This window comes from Cariama cristata, unplaced genomic scaffold, assembly GCF_000690535.1.
Source record: "Cariama cristata isolate BGI_N322 unplaced genomic scaffold, ASM69053v1 scaffold1439, whole genome shotgun sequence".
NCBI classification, from domain to species: domain Eukaryota; kingdom Metazoa; phylum Chordata; class Aves; order Cariamiformes; family Cariamidae; genus Cariama; species Cariama cristata.
Window position 1 is genome coordinate 34,963 of NW_009633807.1, and position 22,426 is coordinate 57,388.

The following is a 22,426-nucleotide window of genomic DNA, read 5'->3' on the forward strand; positions in this document are numbered from 1 at the left end:
CTCAGCGCAGCCATGCTGCTGGCTCCCACTCATCGTCTGTCCTCTCAGTGAGACAAAGGTGCTCGGCTGGGCTGGTGGGACAACTGGCCCTTAACAAGATCACCATGGATAAATACATGAAGCGTCTAGCAAAGGTCAGTTGCCTCTTTTATAATTGATGGACCCAAGTGTTTTGAATGTGCTGTCACATGTTGGTTTTGCCGTGTGTGGGGATACATGTTCTGCAGGACCAGCTCAACCCCGTGATTTTTGTGGCTAGTTGTGATATCAGAAACAGCGTTTGAGCCAGTTTGAAATGTTGGTGTGGATTTTGAGTGCTGTGGTGATAGATTAGATTTTTATATGCTGAAAAAAATTGTTTAAACATAAATAAGAGAACTCGCTAGCAGCTGATGTTTATAGTAAAACATTCCACTCCAGGATGTGGAAGCAGTGGTCTAGTCCTGCTCTAAGACAGGCCTTTTTAGTTCAGATGTCAGTTGTTCATTGTTCACCTCTTACTTTTTCATGCTGTTCAGATCCACCATTTTAATTCAAACCTATTTCTAATTAGAATTGTTAACTTAGTGCCAAAACTAAAATTATACATAGTAATGTGAAAGAGGAGAACAGGCTCCCTGGCCCATTTACAGTACTGAAAATACTAGTTACCTTCTGCCACTGCTTTGATTTTGCTGGGACAAGCAGCAAGACAGTAAGCCAAGGGAGGAATGCTGGTGCCTATTAGTGTGAGAAAGAAGCATCCTTGGAGCAGAGGCTCCTTCATACCCACCAGACAGGCTTCAGCTGTCTGTCCAGGTGGAAAGCCAGCAGCCAGGAACAGGTATGGACAGTACAGTGTTGAGTGACAGGATCCTATCTCCTGTAGCGCTAGTGAGTCAGGTTTGAAGCTCCAAAGCAGTTGTGTAATTTTTGTTCTTGGTTACAAAATGCTTCTTTTCAGAATGCTTTAAAGCTGAACAAAGTCTGGGAAAAGTGGTTTGTGATCTGAACAGCTCCTTTGTGCTTTGGGAGCCTGTGTGCTTCAGCTCCTTATCTCTTCTGCCCTTTGAAGGAATAGCCATATTCGCTGTCTCTGTGGCTGTTGGTCATTCCTACAGAGTCAAACAATGAGCACGCAGCATGGGGAGAGTCCCAAGCTTCAGTCACTGACCTTGGCCCTCAAAGTAGGGAGGCATTTAAGCTTTCAAGAGGCAAATGGTTTTGTCCTAGACAAGATAGGTTCTGACATCTTAAATGTCAAGATAAAGTGGTGCAGTTAAGTAAGATGTTGGTTAGGTCAAAAGTTTTCAGGAAACAAGGATGAACACAGCAGTATCTATGGGATCACAGGTGTTAGATACATTCACTGAATGACTCATCTCCCAGCTTCTGCAAATTCCCGTTGAGAAGGGTCATCTCAGGTATTATGCTGATAATACTTTATTTCCTGGGTATCTGTGCCTCTGGGATTGGGCACTACAAACTTAGGCTAGCTTGGGAGTCCCAGCAAGAGCCAAAAAGCATCAGAACTAAGCCTGAGTGCAGAAGCCCTGATTTTGGAGTTGATTTTAGAATTTGATCTGGTAACTCAAAGCATCAGAGTGGGCTGGCATAGGGGAGCTAAACTTCTCCAGGGATTAATATTAAGCCCTTGTTTAACAGTAAACAGCTGATGAAATCCACCTTTGGCTCCCAGTCCCAGCTGTCAGGAAGGTACATCCAGGCCACCTCGCAAGGACAGAACAACCCTTGGCAGAGGGCAGGGGAGAATGCCCAGCTCTGACTGTGCACAGGTCACTTGGTTTGTCTTGTTTTGTATAATCCACTTACCCCAGCAGCTTCCTCACAGAGGGGCTGCCACTTTGACAAAATAGCAAGGGCCTGTGATCTCCCCTCCTCAGGTTAGACAGCTCCTCCTCAACAAAGCAGCCAGTGATAGCAGAGTTGCCAGGAGCAGTGGGACAAAGGTGCTCGGCCCAGAAGGAGATGGAGCCAGGTCCTCGCATGTGGGCATTGTGTTCTCTAAACAAGCTGCCCATGCCTGAGGACGGTCTGTTTTATAGCTGCTCTGCTTGCTGCAGAGCAGTGCCAGCCTTGCTCCTGGCAGGCTGCATCCTCTGCCACATCCCCTTCTCGCCTCCTCCCTTGCCAAGGCAGCCTTTACTCCGCTGCATCTGATTGAGGGCCCGGCGCCTGTTCAGCTTTTGTTCTCCGTTAGGAAAGAGCGAAGATTGTCAGGACCTTTTTGGCTCTGCCAAGGCCTTTTATGTCCCAAATGTTTCCATGAAAAGACTCCCTCCTGACCACCCTGCCCCCTGACAGCCATTCAATCCAGCCAACAAGCTTGATATCATTATCTACAAAAGGAGGCCAGTGAGCACCAGGGTCCTCACAGCCAAGTTTGGGAAATCCAAGGCAAATCTCCCAGCAACAGAGAGCTGGCGAGATCAGACTGCACCACAGCTAGCGTGGGCTGGTCTGGCAGCTTGCGTCCACTAGTTTTCAAAGCACAAAAGAAACGTGCTGGGCATGGTGCCAGCGCTGGCTTTGTCAGGGCTGGGGCTGTGCCTGCCTGTGAACTGGCAGCCCCTCACAGAGTGCCCTGGGGGGCTCAGCATGGGCTAGAGGCCACTGGAAGCAATCGTAAGTTTGAACAGCCTTGCAAAGCTATCTCTTTTTGGTCAGTGGCATTTTTAGGAGATTAACCACTTAGTCTGAGGGAAAACAGTGATGGTTTTGATCAGAGTGGGATTCAATCCAAATCTCACCTGGGACTTTCCTTCTAATGAATCTAGTTTATGTTCTGAAAATGGCATGTGGCTGCCTTGTCGCTTTTAGTTTGACATAATGTTCATCTGCTTTTCTCCCTGTCCAAAGACTTTCTTTCCAATCCATCTTAAAATAGAGAGCTCTCAGCAGTGAAAGCACTTGCCATTTTGAAGGCATCTGTAGAGGTGATCTGGAAAGGTGACTGTCAGAAACACTGAGCACAGAAAGGCCTTGAGGAGGGATGGCATATTCCTGTGTTGCAATTATGCCAAGAAATACAGGAGTAAAACTGTTTTCAATACATTTTATCTCAGAGACTGCATCTCCAGTTTGCTTGATATTCCAGATGGAGAACGATATAAAAAATAGCCAAGAGCAATGGTGATGCAGAGGGAAGGAAGGTGAAGGGAGCTGACTTAGCTGAAGCTTGAGTGAAGACAGGATGATGGTGTGGATGATGATGCTTGGGTTCACCCCTCTCTGGAGAAGGGTGCTTTGCAGTCTCTGGGCAGTGAAAAGAAGCTGGAGATGGGGTGATTGCAGGGGAACGCACCACCAAAGCCTAGAGCAGCCCCTGGGGTCCCTGTGGGTCTGGAGCAGGTGACGAATGCATAGGAGGGCAGAGTTGTGTGTAATGTGGAATGGTTAATTCTAGTGCTTTCCCCTCCTATCCTAGTTTGATCCTGAAAACACCGGCTACATCAGCACTGAGAAGTTTCGCTCCCTTCTCCAGAGACACGGCTCGGAGCTGGACCCCCACAAGCTGGAGGTCCTGCTGGCCCTGGCAGACAGCAACTCCGAGGGTAGGATCTGCTACCAGGACTTCGTCAACCTGGTGAGTGCTCTGTCTGGCAGGGCCTGTCAGTCCTTGGCTCTGCTTAAAACATTGGCTGTTGAGGGACAGTCTCTCTCCCTCCCTACCTCTGTCAACACCAGTGTTTGCTGTGTCCCTGCGTCACATTCTGCATGGGCTTGCTGAAGCATTCAGTGGTGACTTGAACTCTCAAGCCGAGTCAAGTTGCTGATTTTTCCAGGGAAGCAAGTTTACATGGGAAGAAACTGTGGGAGCTGTTCTAAGAGGAGCATGAAGCGAAGGCTGCTGCTAGTTTAGAGGCTTTTGCTCTCAATAGTAGTTGGTAGCTGTCATAATGAGCCATTTCTTTGCAAGCAGAGGTCTGTCAGTCTGGATATCTCCTGTTTTATCTAGAGATTTCACCACTTCCAGACAAAAAAAATATAGATTACCTTGTGTTGACTTGCTGGATGGAGTCATATTGCACTGCTGTAGGCATCAACAGCAACAGAGATAAAGTGTTTCTAGGTCATGTTCATTTTATCCCAGGTGAGATGTCTCAGACTGCATGAGTCATGATCTGGATGCCCCTCTATCTCTACTGATGAGTCAATTAGTGAAGGGATCTCTCTGTTTCTTGCCAAGGCAGTCTGGCGAGTGAACACAGGTGTAGACAGGTGGTGTTAAATACCCAGGATGGCCTAGAAATGTTATTTGCAGGATAGGTATCTTGAACACTGGCCATGCCAGAGGCTTTGCCCTGTTCTTGCTCTGTCATTCCACACCTGAGTTCCAGCAGATTTAGTGCAGCAGTAAGAGAAACCTGGGTGACAAAGTCAACGAGCAATGAAAGTGAGTGACATATCTAAGGTTTCGCTGGAAAGCTGGATGTGTTCTTGATGCAGAGTATAATAATTTGCATCTCTGTATGTTCCTGAAGTCAACATGGGGATTTGATTCCTCCGTTTGTCATGATCACTCATGCATGTATTCTTGGTTTAGAAAGAAAATGTCTTCCATATGTCCTGTCTTCATATTAATCAGAAAAGTATGATAACAGGGCAGAGCTGTCAATGATCCAGGTCACAACCAGGCTGTGGGCAGTGTGAAGGTGAAATTACTGTGATGCAATGACATAGATCTGCTGTATCTAATCAAGCTGTTGTGTTAGCCCCTTGCATGTATTTAGGTACACAGTAAAATAAATGTAGCAACTGTTAAAAGATCACAGTGAGTGCGAGGTTTCCTCAGCTCCAGCTTAGTACCATTGACCACACTGTTTATTCTGTGATCAGCAGTATATTGTTCTACAAACAGCTGCTTGTTCTACAGTTTGGTATATTCGAAGTACCATGCAAGTATTCACTAATTAAGACGCAAAACACTTAGGTAGCAGGAAGAGGTACCATCTAATTTCTTTTACAGAAATGATGGCCTAGGGCCAGCCAACATGTTGGCAACAGACTCGGGAACAGAACCAGGCTTTTGCCTCTTTCCTCTCTCTGCTGAGTTTGGGAGCAGCGTGAGCTAATGAGAGGCAGGTGGGAGGTGAAAGGGTTGGACATCCTGCTCCTTTGGGGAATCAGAGATTGTGCCAGCTCACACCCACCTGATGTCATTTCTGCAAAATGGCAAATTTCCTTCACTACTATTGAATGACCCCTGTAAAGAAGCCATTGATTTTTCTGTCATCAGTCCCTCTATCCTCATCTGCATTTTTTTTGCATTTTCTAATCAATAGGCAATGCAAATGCCAGAACATTAAACTACTTACAAATGGCATCTCTCTTCTCACTCTTCCTCTAACTGCTATTGATTTCCAATATCCAAACTTTTTAGGGGTCCTTCTCTTTTCCCTAGTTTTCTGCTCCCAAACCTGCCTTTTGAACTTCCTGATTGAAAGAAACAGCACAGTTGACACAGAATCACTTGAAGTTAATGATTTCCTTCACTTTATAGCTGTCAATCCTGGAAACTATGTGTGGTGGTGTTTAAGTGCATGCTTGTGCTTGATGATCATCAGCCATCTCTGCTTTTTGCTCAGGTTAATTTGTCTGTTTTCAGTAGCTTAGCAAGAATTGATCTGCTCCCAAAAAAGATGGTGCTGGATGTGGGGAAGGGAAAAGCTGACCTTTTACTACATCCACAGAGGTTTTACAAGTGTGTCTCTGTGTGTGTGGTTTTCTGCTTCTCCATCAATATTCATGAACAAGTACTCTGATGTGATCAGAGAATCTCATGGCCTCCTAAATGTGTTCAAGGTAGTGAAACTTTGAGCAAGAGGTAAAATTGCATTAATAAAGCTCTGGCCACTGGAGAGGCCTTGAGGGGAGGAATGGGGCTGGGTCTCAAAATGCATTACAGTGCAGTTGTCAAAGCAGGGGTGTGGAAGGAAGGAGACTCCTCTGTGTGTGTGTGGCTCACAAGCAGCTCTTTTGGTTTCTTTCCAAGGATGGGGATGGAAGGAGCTGATGAGCTGCCTGCTTAAGCTACTATGAAAAAAATTAACTCTCTCCCAGCCAAAACATGTACAAACATGCACTGTCTCACAGAACCCAGCAGAAAGTAGAGTTTAACCACTGGGCATCAAGAGAACTCTGTCTTCAATGGTCGATTCCTGGGATATGATATCCTCTCTGTTTTTCCTCTCAGCTTTGCTAATGTTGATAAAAATCAAGCAGGGAGAGTCTTCTCCTTTTTCAGCCTTGTAGAACCCTTGATCTTTGCTGGGTTCCCTGGAAGTGTGACAGAATGTGATGCTGCTTATGCTGTAGGGTACTTGGCTACTTACTAGAGAGTCTGATGCTGAGAGATGCTATTAGTGACCACAGAAGCAGCTGTAACTCTGTGAAATTCTTATTTCCAGAATGCACTACAGGCCATAAAACTCACAGAGCAATAGTGTTAACACTTTCTTTCCTCTGGGGTGCTGCATGTCCTAGAGAGGGCAGTAAAAAATGCTTGCACCCATATGCTCCAACATCATCACAAACACCGAGAACTCTGCCTGCTCTCTCAAACACTGTGATCCTCAACTAAAGGACTGCTATTAAGCAAAGCTGTGTTATCCTCTGATGTCCAAAGTGTGTAATGAACTTCTAGATGCACAAATAATGTAATCCTAGGACTTCTCACCTTGATAAGGAGACCCACTAAAAACATATGCCTGTTCTTAACTCAGCAAAGCAACTCAAATTTCTGAAGTTGAAAGTTTTACAGGATGAGAATGGACCCTAGAAATCACTCAGTAAATAATTTGAGTAATGAATAAATTCAGGGAATCTGAAGACTCCTGGTGTGATCTGCAAACAGAAAGGGTTGGAAAAAAATCAGATAGGTTACTCATTAGGAATTATTTCTCCTCTGTATGTATGAGATTCATCTCATGTCGTTGTAAAACACAATGCTGCAATCATATCCATTTCTGTTGCTACACTAGGGCTTGCAAGAACAGCAGAAAGCAGTTTCAGATGGGATTTCTTATCCTGTGTCTGAGACAGTGCAGAATAACTAAAGTGTTTCCTGTACGCATGGAGACATCTTGTGCATTGCTGTTGTCTGGCTGCTTTTCTGCATTGTGAAGAGAGATGCTAAAAATGCACAGTGAAAATTCTGGCTACAAACAGCATAGGCCACAGAAGCAGATAATGAACAAAACTGTTTAACTAACTTTGCTACTTTTAGAGAGGAGACAAGCTGGGAGGTAATTATACTTGAGATGTTATTTGCCGAGATCCTTGCTGAACAGCAATTGCTGCTGGCAGTCCTGGACTAGTTCGCATAATATCCAGTGAACTGTAAGAGAACTAAAGAGCAGATCAGTGATAACCCTGGAGAGACCCAATCTCTTGTTCTCTGGCTAAACCTTCCTTGTATTCTCTGCCTGAGAATGTGGATTATTGCTTTGGACAGGCTGGATCATGGCTTTACCACCTCCTCACCCTCTTCACGTGTTCCTCTTCTGACATGTGAGCAGAGGCAAGCAGCTGCAGTGGAGCTTCTGAGACCTCACTTTGCTTGATGGAGGGGTAATATGGAGCCAGCTCAGGCTGTGGTGGTAACTTGTATTCTCTTGTGAAAATCAGGTAGGGAACTCCTAACCTTGCGCTGGACAAGGAAAAGTTTTACAGAACCTCGTGTTTAATAAAGCAGCTTTTACTAGAAAAGTAAATCACAGCTTATACTGAGACTAAACTAAAAACTGTTCTGGAGCCCAAGAGATTTCTATGCCAGTGCAACTCTACAGATCACTTCTGAACCAACTGTGTTGTAAAAGCTGACCTCAATGCATTCAGTGTGGTCCAGATTGGACCTGCCAGCATGGGCCAGGAGGACTTGAGGGAAAGGGATATGGCTGTCCCCCATTCCAACACTGACACTACCCTGGGAGGTGCCTCTGGTGCACACTGAAGGTGTCTCTGTCCCTGCTACAGATCTCATGTTCAAAGGGCAGTACTGGAAGTCAGGTGGACCTAAGTTTTATTTCTGGTCTGCAAAAGACTCACTGTGAAACTTGTGGAAGCCTGTCTATGCCTCATGACTCTGTGTCTCCAGCAGACGGAAGGAGGTAAGAGTTATGTCTCTTCTGGGGTTCACAGTTTTGGCAAAGTCAATGGCAGTTCTCCAGTGGAAGAAGAGCCAGGTGCTGGAGAACCAGCTCTCTGATGAGCATTTGCTTGAGGAGCTGTGTTGAGTCTAGAAGAGCTGAGGACAAATGCTGTTCCCTGAAGGCAACGGTATTTCAGCATGTTTGGGAGGAATTAAGTAAGCTCTGAGACAGAGTTCATGTGACTTGGGAAAAACAAAACACTGCTGCTTCCAACAGAAATGTTTAGCTGTAGCTTTGTAGTAACTTGAGGCTGATGTAGGGTCTCAGCAGTGAGCAAAATGTGTTAGCTAATTAAACGCACATCCTTTGTTTTCCAGATCAAGAATTAACACCGACCTTGCTTTCCCTGGCCCTGCTGGCTTCTAGGGACAGGCTAATTCTACCTATTTTCAGTGAACAACATGCATTTTTTTTAAAGCACTGTGCAACAATAATCAGGTCACCCTAATCCAAACTTTGCTGGCGCCAGCACACTTTACCCTCCAGAGAAAGATTTCCTTTAGTTTTTGTGATTTCCTCTCTGGCTTGCTCAGTATGCTGCCAGACTGCAAATCCTGCCTCTTCGAGTAAAGAAATAAAACTGCAGATGCAGGCTAAGAAATCTGCAACCTCTGCGCTTCCTCCTCACAAGTGACAGATATGCAGGTCTATTGGTGATCAGAGAAGGTGAGAGGAAGATATCCTTGCAGTAGTTTCTTACCTCATGGAAGAGGCTGGAACATGATTAGCTGTTAGTGGAAGGCTGTCTTGTCCTATATGCTGTTGAGGTGGATATTCAAAGGGGCAGTTAGTATGTCAAAATATTGCTGGAGTCATAAAAATGAGATAAAATAGGGGACGTGAAGGAGATGAAGTGACTACCCAGAGCCTAATGGTCTGTCTATGCTAGTGGATGCTGTAGAAATACAAAGGTTAAGGTTTAGGTACTAGCTTTTCTCTCCTGGACAGGGTGATCTGTGTAGGCATTTGAAGAGAGAGCAGGGCTGTCTGAAGGGATAAAATACTTTGGGATTGTGTTACAATCCACAAACACAGACAAAAACATTGAGTCCAAAGTGAGTTCTGGAATGTGGGAAATGAGCTGGTTCAATGGAGGCTTTTACTTGTGCTTTACAGCTTCATCAGTCTATAGAAACTTATTATGTAGCTTATTGTAAAGAAAAAATATAGCAAAATAATGAATTCCCACTCTAGTTTTAACACTTTCATAGACTTGTAAGAGTCTGTAATACAGTATAGAAAAATACCTAAAGATGCACTTAAATTAAGGACAATTAAAGTTAAGCATGCACTTAGAACAAGCTAATGCCTTTGCACAGTCCTGAGTTGAAGCCCTATGGGTGTGGAATTAGCATGCTTTGATTTAATGAAGTTGTGTTGGGAGCTTTCCCTTCTAGACAAGTTGTTTGAAGTTTGGTAAGGATAAAACCTCTAAAATGCCATTGATGGTGTCATTAAATGGGGTTTTCTTGAGGCTGTTTCAGCCTATCAACTGTAATAGGAAGTGGGGGTGAGGGTTTTTGCTCTTTTTCCTTAAAGAGCCAATGGAGTTTAATGAGATTTTAAACTGACCTATGCAACTAGGAATTAGTAGCCACGTTCCATAGGGGGATGGCAGTTTTCTCTCTGGACTCCACAATACTTTTCCCTTTGCTTTGTGAAAGGCATAGCACGTAGGCTGGTAGCCATTAAAATACATGTTGTCTTAGAGGTTGCAAAGCTTTTCCATCTGTCAGGGGTTTTTTCTCTTTCTTTTCTTCTTCTTTTTTTTCCTTCTTCTCCTTCTTCTTTTTTCCAGAGTCATAAGTGTTTTGCAATTGTTCTGCAGACTTTCTGCTGGCCACTTATGCCACTAAAAAGGGGCATTAAAGCACCTTCTTCAACTTACAAGTTTTCCTTTTGAAGCGATCTCAGAGGTAGCAGCACACCCTCCCTATTAGTAGTCAGCAAATGAAAAGTTCACATTGTTTGGGTCTGTGAAAAGACTTTTCTTCAAACTCTCAATGTGTTGTTTTATCTTAGCAGAGCAGAGGTGAGACATATCTCCAGCTGGGCACAGCATTTAGTAGGCAGTAGCCAGCCCTGTCAGAAGGACCGATTCTGCAGGGTGCTGAACCCCTCCTGCTGTTCCCTTAGCTCCCTATTCCATCTCGCTCTAACTCCAGCCTGTTATTCCGTTGCTTTCCAAGGCTCTAACAGTAGCTGCTTATATTTTTCTTAACGTACTTTTCAGTACTGCATGGCTGGAAGCCATTTGTTCTTATTAGCCACTTCAGTGATAAAAGCAAGGCTTGGTTCTGTCTCTTGTGGGGACACTGCATATGCCTGTAGACTTTGCATGGCCATCCTTTCTGCTTTGAAAGGTAACTCTTGCCTTTGCTGTTTCAGTGCTTGCAATGGTAGCACTTTTACTTGGAATGCTTCCTCCAACCTGGCTTAAACTGAAATGAGGGGAAACAGTGAAAGAAGAGCTGTAGATAGGAAAAGACATAACTTTTGTAAAGAGAAAACATTGAATTTTATCTTTTGGCTTTGAGTGTGTATGTGACAGCACCAGGAGGGCTTTGTTATCTTTGTGGAAGTGAGCTTTTAAGAAGTTGCATACTGTACACTTGCGGAAGGAGAGGTGAGGGAGGTCCTTTAAACCAAGGTTCACTTGAGTGTGCGTTTGTTTGTTTGTTTTTAAATGGTATTTAGAAGTCCTTCGTAGTACAGTCATAAAGTAGTTATAAATTCCACTTCCAATGTATTTGCATGTCCTTTACTGAACCAGTGGACAGCTTGCATAGAATGCTTAGGTGAAAAAGGCTTTGCAGGAACTTTATTACGTGAGTTACTGGGAAGATAAGCGATAAAGCCTAAATCTCCAATTCTCAGGGGAATCCCCAGGCAAGACAAAAGTTTGCACAAATTGATATCTCCTCTTCCTGCTAAATCCTTGTTCACTTTCTAGAGAGTGTTTTAAGCTTAAAAGGCTTCTGCAGAATAACCCAGGACCTCAGTTCTAGTGGTTTTGTCCGATGTTTGTCATTTTGTTCTCACTGTGGCTAATCTGGAAAGGTTTGTTGCAGGCAAAGATGCAGGTTTTATAGCTCCACTTCTTCCCTTGTGTGCTTCCAATTAGCTGAACTGTTGAACCAGGGCAGGTCCTCTGCCAAATATTAGGAGGACTCCCATCTGGAGTCCTTTGGGATGTCCTTCAGCTTCCAATGGGAGACCCCTTTACGTGCTGCCTCTGTCCTTCATTCACTTTCTTGGCTGAAAGTGTAGGATTCCTGAGCTCTCTTCCTGGCCTTTATTCAGAGGTATAATAATAAATACTTAATTAAAAAATGTTTGAAATTCTCTTACTTTAGTATTTGATCTAATATTATGCTATTATGAGTAAGGAGGTGGTTTTCTCAAAAGATACCTCTCAGTGTATTAAAGCTTTTATTAAGGTGCAAAGTTCTTACTCCAGGGAGCGTTTCCAGGAGCTGGATACCCCTCCTGACAAATGTGCCTCACACTGCCTTCATGTTGTTTTCCTTCCCATTTTGGAGAAAACTGGTGATTTTTGATGTTCCAAGAGCTATGTGCATCTCCTGAGGGGGCGAGAAAACCTGTCAGAGGGCCAGGTGAGTATCTTGAAATTTAATAACTGGGATGCAAGAGCTGCTTTTGGAGTGTGTTCAGCTTGTACATTGATCTGAGTCCATTAGATACTGGGTACACGTAGCAGCAGAAGAGAGAACTTTATTCCAAGTGAATTAGTCTGGCAAATAATCATTATGCCAATTAAAGTGGAACTTAGCCTAGAAATTTCCATCCTAACCATGATTCCTCAGCTGTTTTCAACCATGTACAGTTGAAACTTGAGAAGCATAATGTCAACTTAAATGGTTGTTTTGATTGTGTATGTGTCTAAAATACACATGTGACTAGAAAATGTTATAAACATATTTTTTTAAAAATTGCTTCAGAAAATTAAGTCTGGATTCATTTCAGTTGCAGAATCCTTCCCAGCCCCAATGAAAAATGGAACAGGTTTTGGGGACTTTGAAGTTTCGAACTTACTCTGTTTTGACACAATGTTATTTGAACCACAATGTTAGTCTTGTCTTCCAAGCAATGTTCTTGCAATTAGCCTTGAAATCTGAATGTGGTTTACCCTTTTCTAAGGGAAGTGTTAGAAGGTCTAAGCCTGGCACATTTAATAGGAGTCCAGTCAAAACCTTGAGCAGGTGATACCCCTGCAATGACCAGTCTGCATATTGCAGTCCCCTGCAATATGTTCTCTCCTGCCTCTAACTTTTCTCGAATCGCCGGAGTAAACCACTGCTTGGTCAGAGCAAATCAGGATGTTGGTATTTGCTTTTTTTTCCATTTGATACTCTTTGGGAAAGTGTTACCAGGTGGCTCAGAGGATGTGTACATCTGTGACAGATGAACTTGATGCTGAGCTATGCATTTTGGGAGAAGCTGTCTTTACCCACATTAGCATTTTGTAGAAGTGCGGAGTGAGGGAAGGAAATAAATGTGAATCTTGAAAGCAAAATTGATTGGAGAGGCTGCATTTGTAAGTAAAGTGGGTTATAAAACTGGAGCTGACAGAGGCTTTTAAAAAGCTTGTGCTAACTTCTGATTTAGCGTTCTGTGTCTTGGAGGATCAGAGCTGGAGAGCTGAATGCATTGCCTGTCACAGCGTTGTATTTGTTTAAAAATAGATGTAGACCAGCCTCAAAGATGGCAATACATATTGGGCAGAAATCCGTGTTTTTCAAAACCTTCTGAGTGAGGCTGAATAAAAACCATAAAAAGGGTACTGTGCCCCACACAAGCCATGAAACTGGAGATGGGGAAATGCTACATAACTTGGCTATTGATTATCTGAGGCAGCAACAGTAGTACAGATAGCCAAGAAACACAGAGAAATTGGTCTGCCAGTGGGAATGGACAGCTTCCATTGCAATTTGCAGATTATCTGAGACTAGTTCTAGTTGACATGTGTGCTGAACAAAAGCAGGGCTTTGTACTTTAACGAAGTTTGGCACTGTCCCACTAGACGGTAGGGACTCTTATCTGAAATGTTGACATTTTCAGTGTTGAAGACAGGTTAGATCTAAGTAGGAAAAAAATTTCCTTTCTGGCAGATGTCAAACCCATCCTTTGAGCAGAGCTGTAGCACTAAGCCTCGTTTTGTTTTGGTATGGTAATGCCAAAGGGCAGAGGTGGCAATGCATGGTTACCAGTCATGTCAGCTTGGCTGTTTTGCGAGGGAAATTTCTTTCTCTCTGAATAATAACTTTTTGCTGGTATGAAGGACTAAGGGAATGTGTTGTTCCTCACTGCTACCTTCACTCTCCACATACTGTTTGCTGTGCCCATCTGCCTGCACCTTTAATATCATGGTCATTAAAGAAGTCCCAGATCAATTGCATGAAGAGAAGTGGGATGGGCTTCTCTGCACTTCTGGAGCTGTAATAATGCACAGGCCAACAATGGGCCCAGTGTTCTTTCAGCTGATGATTAAATACTTGGCTCATAAATACTAATATTATGTAATTCCAAAATCAAGTCAGCAAATTGTGACCATATGCAAGACTCTGGGAAGATTTGAGTCTTCCAAAGTCAATCTGAGGAACAGAATAGGCTTCTCATCAAGAATTGGTGAGAGCAGCAGTAGTGACTTTATACTCTGTCTCTCCTCATGCCCATCACCTCCTTGCTTGAGATTAACAGTATGATCCAAAGGCTTGTGGGGTTATGTCAGTAGGCTCAGGGCTGTTGTGATTGCTTGAGCCCTGGCAGTCAGCTGTGCTGCCTCTTTGGAGATCATGTCCTCATTGCTATGATGGGCAATGATTGCAGGTGGGGGCCAGCAGGACGTCTTCTTACTGAGAGGCTGGATTTTTAACAGGTGCTCAGTACATCCCACAATCCACTAAGATGTGGATGACTAGGGCTTCTCAGCATGCGTGGTATTTTCCTGACATGGTGTTTCCCTGCTTTGTCTGGATGTAAAACCACGCCAAGACTATGGCATTTAGAGGGAACCTGGACCTTCTTTCCATATCCTCCGCTCTAAAGGAGACCTGACAAATATTTTTATGTTCCCACCTCAGGTAGCAAGAGGTTTAGTTAGTGCGAAGAGCTCTGAAGAGTTAGAATTGTAATTATGGGTACCAAAGGCTTTTAATTTTCTGGAGAAATTGAAATCTGTCTCCCACTGACACAGCACCTACCGTTGTTGGTGGATGCAGGGAGTGTCTTGCTTCTTGTCAGTCACATTCCTTCCAAGGAGTCTGCCAGTGTGTCGCAATTTGGGAATATACACTTGATGCTGGATATCTCCCTATGTTCTGCAAGACTGCAGCAGTTTGCGACCTGCTCCATTTAATGTTGCCTCTTTGCTAATAGCTGATGAATTTGAATACCCTGTAGACCCTCTATCCTGGGACAGGATTCCAGTCACCTAAGAAGTTGACTTCAAAGGTTATTTTCCATCTCTGAACACTTTGATCCCATAACCTCATAGCTGAGTTAGCCATAAATTATTTCCCAGGCATTTGCTTTTGTTTGTATGGACAAAACCTAGAAACTCTTATCCATTTATATATTTTTCTGTGCCTATTTCACAGCATCTGGGGAGGTCTACCAAAAATCAACTAGGAAGAAGAGGCTGTGCTTGCTGCTTACAAGTGCAGTTGATGTGGTACATCCATACCTGTTGTTTAGAGAGGCTACCAATGGGCAGTGCCTCGTAGTGTGTAGAAATAACCTTGTTGTGTGTGTTGAGGCATACAACGTCTTTCTCCAGCAGTCACGTGTGCTCCCCAGAGAGCTATCAGCATTTTGCCCAAGGGCTTCCCTTGCTCTTGTAATATCAACATTTACTGCTTTCCTATTGTTGCCAGTTTAAATAACTCCTGGCATTTTATTATCCAGATGTGGCTAGAAACAACCAATATGGAACACCTTGTAAAAATAATGGGGTGTGAGAACAGGTAGTTGAGAGAACAAAGCTATGACTGTCTCTCATTGTTCCTTGGAGGAAATCACATCACATTGTCATGAGCTTCCATTTTAGCTTCTATGTGGGGTGTAGAAGGTCCTGTGGTTTATTTTCCTCTCTTGGAGGAGAAAGGCAGAGCTTTCTGCTGGACAGAAGGGATTGAAAGCAGTGCAGCGTAGTGATCAGACAAGTTGTGCAACTTGGATTCTTCCAATTGTAGTGTATGGCCTTGAGCAAGTCACTTAATGTTGTGAGGTCCAGCTTCCCACCTTCCTAGGAGAGCCAGAGGCTTTGTTCATCTGAGGTGCGACTTCCACAGTGATCCTGCAATATCGCACTCTCAACAAAACTAAGACGACCTTTCCCTTCTGTTTTGTTTTAATATGTTGAGGAACACCTTCAGAAACGTCACGCTGATGAATTCGCACTGCCCTGGCTGTTATTTGGACTCTGGACAGCACTAGCAGTAATGGAGAGCAGGACACTGGTCTGACAGGGCTGTGCTGAATTCAGGCGATTGAAGTGGGCAAGTCTCTTTTTGCCATGCTCAGCAGTAACAGATGGGTTCAGTGGTGCCTGCGTTAGGATCCTCTGCTGAACAAATGCAAGGAAATTTCTGTTATGAACCTAGCGGGAACATGAACGTCAGCAGCCTTTGGCATTTCCTGCCCATCTCTCCCACCAGTCTCTGCATTGATGAGGTGATCATCTGCTGAGGGTGGTCAGCACTTCTTGATGGTGAACTGCAGTGATGATTTTCTTTGGTTGACTCTGGAAACAATTGTATTTTCCACTGAAGTGCTGCAGCAGGGAAAAGCACTGACTGTTTTGTGGTAGGCAGGAAAGTCACACATATCACTGTAATTAGAATAAGCATAACAGCAGCTTCAGTCAACTGTCTGGTATCTTCATCTGAGGCAGGCAAATTTATAGTTTGAGTCTGAATTTATTCTCATCCACAAGGGGAGCAAAGCCAGAGAGAACACAATGAACTCCGCGAGGGAGCATGCACAGTATGTCTCCAACAGGCTGCTCTGAACTAAGCCAGACCGAAGCTTTCTTCTGTGGACACAGTGAGGTCATTAGGTCACTAAAGGTACCTTTTGAAACAGAGGTATGTCTGTCACCTACCAGAAAGCTTCTCACAAATGCTAAGGAAAGCCTTACACCTGGTGGATGTTCCTCTATGAAAATAGTGTCTTTCAATATGAATGGGCTTTCTTAATGCAACAGAAGATCCCAAATACTTTCTCCCCCTCCTCATCTTCTCTAGTTTTAGATAAAAGCTTTTGGATGATAGACCTGAGAAGAGTAGAATAAAGATTTTTGTGAACAGATTTTTTTTCTTCTTCTTTGTTTTTTCTGCTTCTTTTGCCAGAAGTGTTCTTTTACAAGTGTTTTATAAATGACTGAAGGAAAGAAAGAGCAAAGGAGAAACACCAAGAAAGGAGAAAGAGTTTTTAGGGTAAACCTTTTTCTCACCAAAACAACTCAAAAAGAACAACAACAACAATTTTTTCCCCATTTTTAAAAAACTTGAAGTAAATCAATTGCCTGTCAATTTTGCTCACGTTGGTGAATTTCTGTATTGGAGGGACAGGCTGCAAACAGAAGGCTAAGGAGGGATGGGCAGCTGCTGGGAGAATGGGTCGCAGTGCCATCACCTCAGATGGCCCCTTCGCCTTGTTCCAGTGATTAACAGGAGGTGGCTTCCTGCAGCGATTACTGTGTTTTAAGCAGCTTGGTCCAGCTTGGAACAGTTACCCGGCTGCCTGGGCACTGAGAGCACAAGCTCTGGGCTTTGCTGTCTTTGGGATATTAGCTGAAACCAGTGTGATCCCAGACAACTGGAAACCAACACTATTGAACATCATCTCTTCTTTGGTTCTGGGATACTGAAGATGCCGATGGTTTCTGAGATCAGTTAGCAGTTCTTTCAGAAGAAGGACCACACTGTCACGTTTGCTTTGCTGCCTTTTACTGTAAAAGGTCCCCCTACAGCAGTCTTTGTGCATAGTTAGCCTTTTAAGCCTTCCTGCCAAAGATTCAGCCAGCACAGACAGTGACTCTAATGCAGCAGGTTTGTTTGACATCAGGGCTAATTAGCAATTATCCAAATCTTGGAACAAGCTCACTCAGACCTGGGTTTTTTTTGTGTTTGGGGTTTTTTTCATCCCCAAGTAGGCTAGGCATAAAATTCCATCTGCCGAATTTGCAGATGCAATTGCTTTAATTATGCATCCAAATTGGGAAAGTGTTTGCTTAAAAAGACAGACAGCTAATTCTATGCACTTAAGATGATAATGGATATACAAATTAGCTGTATGCTCCAAAGCCTACACCATTTCAAAACCTGCCCCCTCTGAGGATAACTGTTTTAAAAGAAGAAATCCTTTCCTCTTGCAGGTTTACAGCAGCTAAGACAGCCTGTACAGCGATTTAGTTTGTTGTTTTGTTGCTGTTGCTCATGCAGGTTTTTTTACGCAAAAGGATAATTTTCTTTGCCCAGAGCTAACCCCTGCCAACAAGGACACAAGGGTTAGATGCTATGAATGTACCTGCTGCGACATTCAAGAAATTTTCCGCCCCAAGAGGTGACAAGTGCAGGGAACTGTGATAGAGCAGGGGGAGCTGAGGGAAGGAGGACACGGGAATGTGGATCGCCATAACTGATGTGAAGACAGCGGATGGTAGGCTGGAGAATGGGCCAGAGAGCTCAGCCAGGGGCATCAGCAGCCTCTGCTCTGCCTTGCCAGTGTTCTGCCCTGACCTCATCTATTGGCATCGTAATAGCAGACCCTGGTACTGGTTTTCCTTGCACCCCGTGTAGGTCACCCTGAGACTCGGTTCCTAAAGCTCCAGCCTGGTGATGGTTCTCCTGCCTGCCTGAATCTGCGGCTGCCAAACTGGCACTAATCTCTGCAGATGGTTGTGCCAGGCCTTGCTTTGTCCTCATGGTTTCTTCCTTTTCTTTTTATCCAGATGAGCAACAAAAGGTCAAATAGTTTCCGCCAAGCCATCCTTCAGGGGAACAGGCGGCTGTGCAGCAAGGCGCTGCTGGAGGAAACCGGGCTGAGCCTTTCGCAGAGGCTGATCCGGCATGTTGCATATGAAACCCTGCCGCGAGAGATAGACCGCAAGTGGTATTACGACAGCTATACCTGCTGCCCTCCACCCTGGTTCATGATTACCATCACTATTGTAGAGGTAAGTACCTTAATGCCCTCTCTGAGAACTCATCCCACACTGCCAAAGGCTTTGCTGGAACATGAACAAGGGCTGGAGTGAGACTCGTTTAGACTGACACAAGGACAGGCACAAAGCTAATAGCCATGTTGGCTTACCTTTATGTGTGTGTGTAAGTGGAGACTGTGATCCTATCTGTATCCAAGTGTGGTTATTAGTCATTGAAACAATTTGTGTAAGAAACTACAGAATTGGGGAAACTATAGCAAAACTTTTCAAGGAGTTGAAAATATGGACAGTTCTAGAGAAACTGGTAATTCAAATAATGGAATTGGAAGAAAAAATCCTATACAGTTATCTCTGTTCTGTGAATGGAGAGAAAAACAAGGGAAGAGAAACTGAGTTAAATATTCTGACCTGCTCATCTGTTGTCCAGATGAGATCTTTGCACAGTTGCTGAGTAATGTGCTCGAATAAGCACAGAGAAGGATATAATATGGCACTGATCAGTAGGATGCCGAGTTCCTCTGACTCAGTGGCTAGTGTGTTACAGAAAGCCACATATAGAGTTATACTAATGTGTTGCAGGTTCCTCAAAACTGGGAACTTTCATGCTGAGTGAAGCTGTCAAATGGGAGAAAAATTATTGTATATTTGACTTTTTTCTCCTTGATTTTGAGCTACAAAGCACTTTTCAGCGAGACAAGATATTTGCTAACCAAGGAATCTCCCTGCTCTTCTAGGTTGCCTTTTTTCTTTATAACGGAGTGGTATTAGACAGATTTGTGCTACAAGTCAGCCATCCCTTATACCTGAAGAATGCATTACTTTACCATCCTCAACTCCGTGCTCAGGCTTGGAGGTACCTAACCTACATATTCGTGCATGCAGGGTGAGTACTTACAAACTGTGGAGATTCCCCACAGTTCAGGTTCCCTGGAGGGAGGAGCAGGAAGTGACAGAATCAGCTCAGAAATAAATTTTTAAAAATCAGTTCTAAATTGCATATAAACCTCTGAAGCTGTTGTGGAGTGCTGGGCAATGAGGGGGCAAACCTTCACAGCTCTCTGAAGGGAGGAGGCAACATAAGGAACTTAACAGATACTGCTCTTCTCCCCAGCAGTGTTGGGACCATACCTTCCTCTTACTGTGCACTTCCCAGTGTGTGCTTCCTAAAACTCACCAGATCGAAGCCCAGTGTCCCTGTAGAGGAGCTGTGCAAGTGGTAGAACAAGTCTGCAAAGATGCTCGACTGGTATTTAAAAACTACATGGTGTATTGTTGCTAGACTTCCTAGGCGAGGTTGGAAAAGTCAATTAAATTCCCTGTGCCTATGGTATGTCATCACTTAGTAATGTTGTCCCTTCTGTAGGGACTGAGATAATGCCTAGAAGCCTGAGTCAAGATTGGACTCCCATTTTGTACACACGATACAAACACCAGTGTTCGTGAAGAGCTGACAATCTTGACTGATCAGATGGACAGAGAATGGTCCATCTAACAAAATGCAAAATGAAGGTACACAGTAAAATGAATTCTCCTTCATCCCATGGGAGGTATGTAGCAGACCTGGGAAGAGAATACAAGGCATGGGGATTCTAACTCTGTGCTTCTCAGCTGTACTAGTCCTCCCAAGATTCAAAGGGACCTAATTGTGTGATGTTTGTGGTGCCATGGTGATGAGTGAGTGTCACAGGAAAGTTCATCCCTGTACAAAACACTCTACGCCCTCTGAGTAGTTTCTCAGATCATTATCTTCCCATGTTCCTGGCAGATAATTGCGATTTTCTTTAATTCTGTCATTGAAAAGTCACAGCAACAAGCTTTTCAGCAGTAGTTTATAGTTTGAAACTGGATAAAGATCCTTTGTTCTTAAATAGAAAGCCTGTATTCCCATCAGTCAGTGTTCTCCTATGAAAGGCCAGAAGGACGAAGCCGATCTTTTCCTTTTTTCATGTCTCTGATGGAAGACATGCTGATGTCTCTTCTCTGCCATGGAATAACTGCCTCAGTGTGTAATTGCCCTTGAGTACAAGATGTGCCCCAGATCTCTGGATAGAAATCATAGGACAGAACAGACTCCACCCAAGGGGAGAGTAGGAAAAAATTTATAGATGAAACTTCTGAACATGGCAACATCTGTACTCTGCATGCTCAATCCCTCCAAAAGTCCATTGTATATAGATTTCAATCTGCAAGTAGAGCCTATTGGGCTTAGATGTGAGGCTGGTTATGTAAAATGACAATTGGAAATTTCTGTTGCTAGGGATGTGGGGAAAACTGAGCTTGTAAAAGGAAGAAACACATGATTTTAACTAATGTTAGCTAATTTGTATCTGGGTTTTCTTCTGGTGGTGGTGGTGTTCTACTATATCACTTGTGTAGCCAGATTGCTTTGGAATACATTTGAAGAGAAGCACCTGCACAAGGACAATTTTTGCAGTATTTAAATGTCTTCCTGTATCACCTGCAGCATGCAAGGTCACCCTTTCCTATGGCAGGCAGTACTCTGGCATTCTTCACACTTACTGGCTGAAAAATATCTCAAGTTTATTTCACATCTGTGGCTGGCTTAGAGATGAACAGTGGAGAAGGTGGTATGCAGGAGACTCATTAGTTTTTGTGATGGATTCCAAGTTCTTTAGCTACGTAGCCTTCAAAACAATGGAGAGTCCTGCTGGAACAATAAACGCCATGATCTATCTGCACTATCTAGAGTTAGGCTAAATGCTCATTTATTGCTAACTTCTGTGTGTAAAGTTCCTTTCATATCAGGAAAACAGATAAATCTTGGAAAGGTAATAACGTTTGTTAGTGGAAGCCCATCATTCTCCTCTCATTTTCAAATGAGAGGCTACACAATGCCGTGGGGTCTATTGTTATCCTGCTTCCAGCTGAGACTTTAAAATGGTAATGTGAACTGCTCCTTAATTTAGTGCACTCGATTGGTTTTTTTGAAGAGCAAGTGACAGCCGGAAGGTGTCTGAGAAGACAGCAGTTGCTAAGGCTTGGCTGGCTGTGCCTCTAGAAGGATTCCAAAAATGCACAGGCTGTGTGTTGGTCCTGATGGAGGGAGCTTTGTCAAGGGCTGAAAAGGCAGGCAAAGCTGTAAATTCTGCCCTTCTGCTTTCATGGAAAGCAGACGTTGATTATCTGGGTCCCACGCATTTGTAATACTGCCATAACTAATGACTTGCATTGATGCTTAGTCCCGTTTGTTTGGTCCTGGGGAAGGAGAAAGTCTTTAATAAATCAATGAAATTGTCATTTCAAGAATGACACATTCAGCACTGGCAAAGGCTAATTATATTTTATGGGTGCTTATTGACTATGGAGCCTTCAAAGTTCTTAGCGTGATGGGGAGCAGAAGTGAATGGGATTGCTCCTGGAAAGTCTTTTAAGAAGAGCTGTGAATCAGAGCAGTCACTTTAGAGTCTAGGATAAACTCTCCCGAGCTCTTACAAAAGCTTCCTTTGGAAAATAAGACCCAGTGCTTTGTGTGAAAATGTCAGGTGCCGCTTCGTGACGTAGACTGTGGGCCAGAAGCTTCTTCCCTCCCCTCTGTAAAAGGGCACTTGGATGCTTTGACTCTTTTCTGTGATCTCAGTTTGACCTTTGCTGGTTGTTCCTAATTTAGTTCCTACGTTCTGTGAATGTGCAGGATCAGAATGAGTCCCAGAATATGCCTGTGCCCAGTGGCTTCAAAAGTCTTAAGCAAGGTAACAAAAAAACTCAGTTACATGCAGCAGTTTCTCATGATGACAAATTGCAGTACTAAGTGTCTCGTGTAGGACAGAAATTCATCCTTGGAGAGAAATTCAGTGGAAATAGATCTATTAAGATATCCGGAAAGGACTGTTTCCAGCAGTATCATATCTAGCAGTTTTTTCCAGTCCAACTTTAAATTCTAGTTTATGAGACTGTTCTGTCATTACTGCATCTCACCATCAGCATTTCTCTGGTGTATATGGGAAATTGCTATGGTAACATGAAGAAAGACCAAAACAGTGAAAATGCATATAACTGAAACCAAAGATTGCTAGTGGCTGTCTGTGAGCAGTTCTTTCCTTGTATAAAATAGGATGTAGATTTT

The 22,426-nt window shown here is 43.7% G+C and overlaps 1 protein-coding gene across 1 annotated transcript in view; it reads left to right on the forward strand.

The window, feature by feature from the left end:
* Nucleotides 1-3,427: 3,427 nt before the first annotated feature.
* Nucleotides 3,428-22,426, forward strand: part of RHBDL3 (rhomboid, veinlet-like 3 (Drosophila)) — a gene marked incomplete at its 5' end in the record, with an annotated part of 26,874 nt that continues 7,875 nt past the window's right edge. Inside the window, 3 exons of the mRNA XM_009706879.1 lie at nucleotides 3,428-3,586; nucleotides 18,130-18,354; nucleotides 19,077-19,225. Of these exons, the coding sequence (XP_009705181.1) occupies nucleotides 3,428-3,586; nucleotides 18,130-18,354; nucleotides 19,077-19,225 (533 nt within the window). The remainder of the gene's footprint in view (nucleotides 3,587-18,129; nucleotides 18,355-19,076; nucleotides 19,226-22,426) is intronic.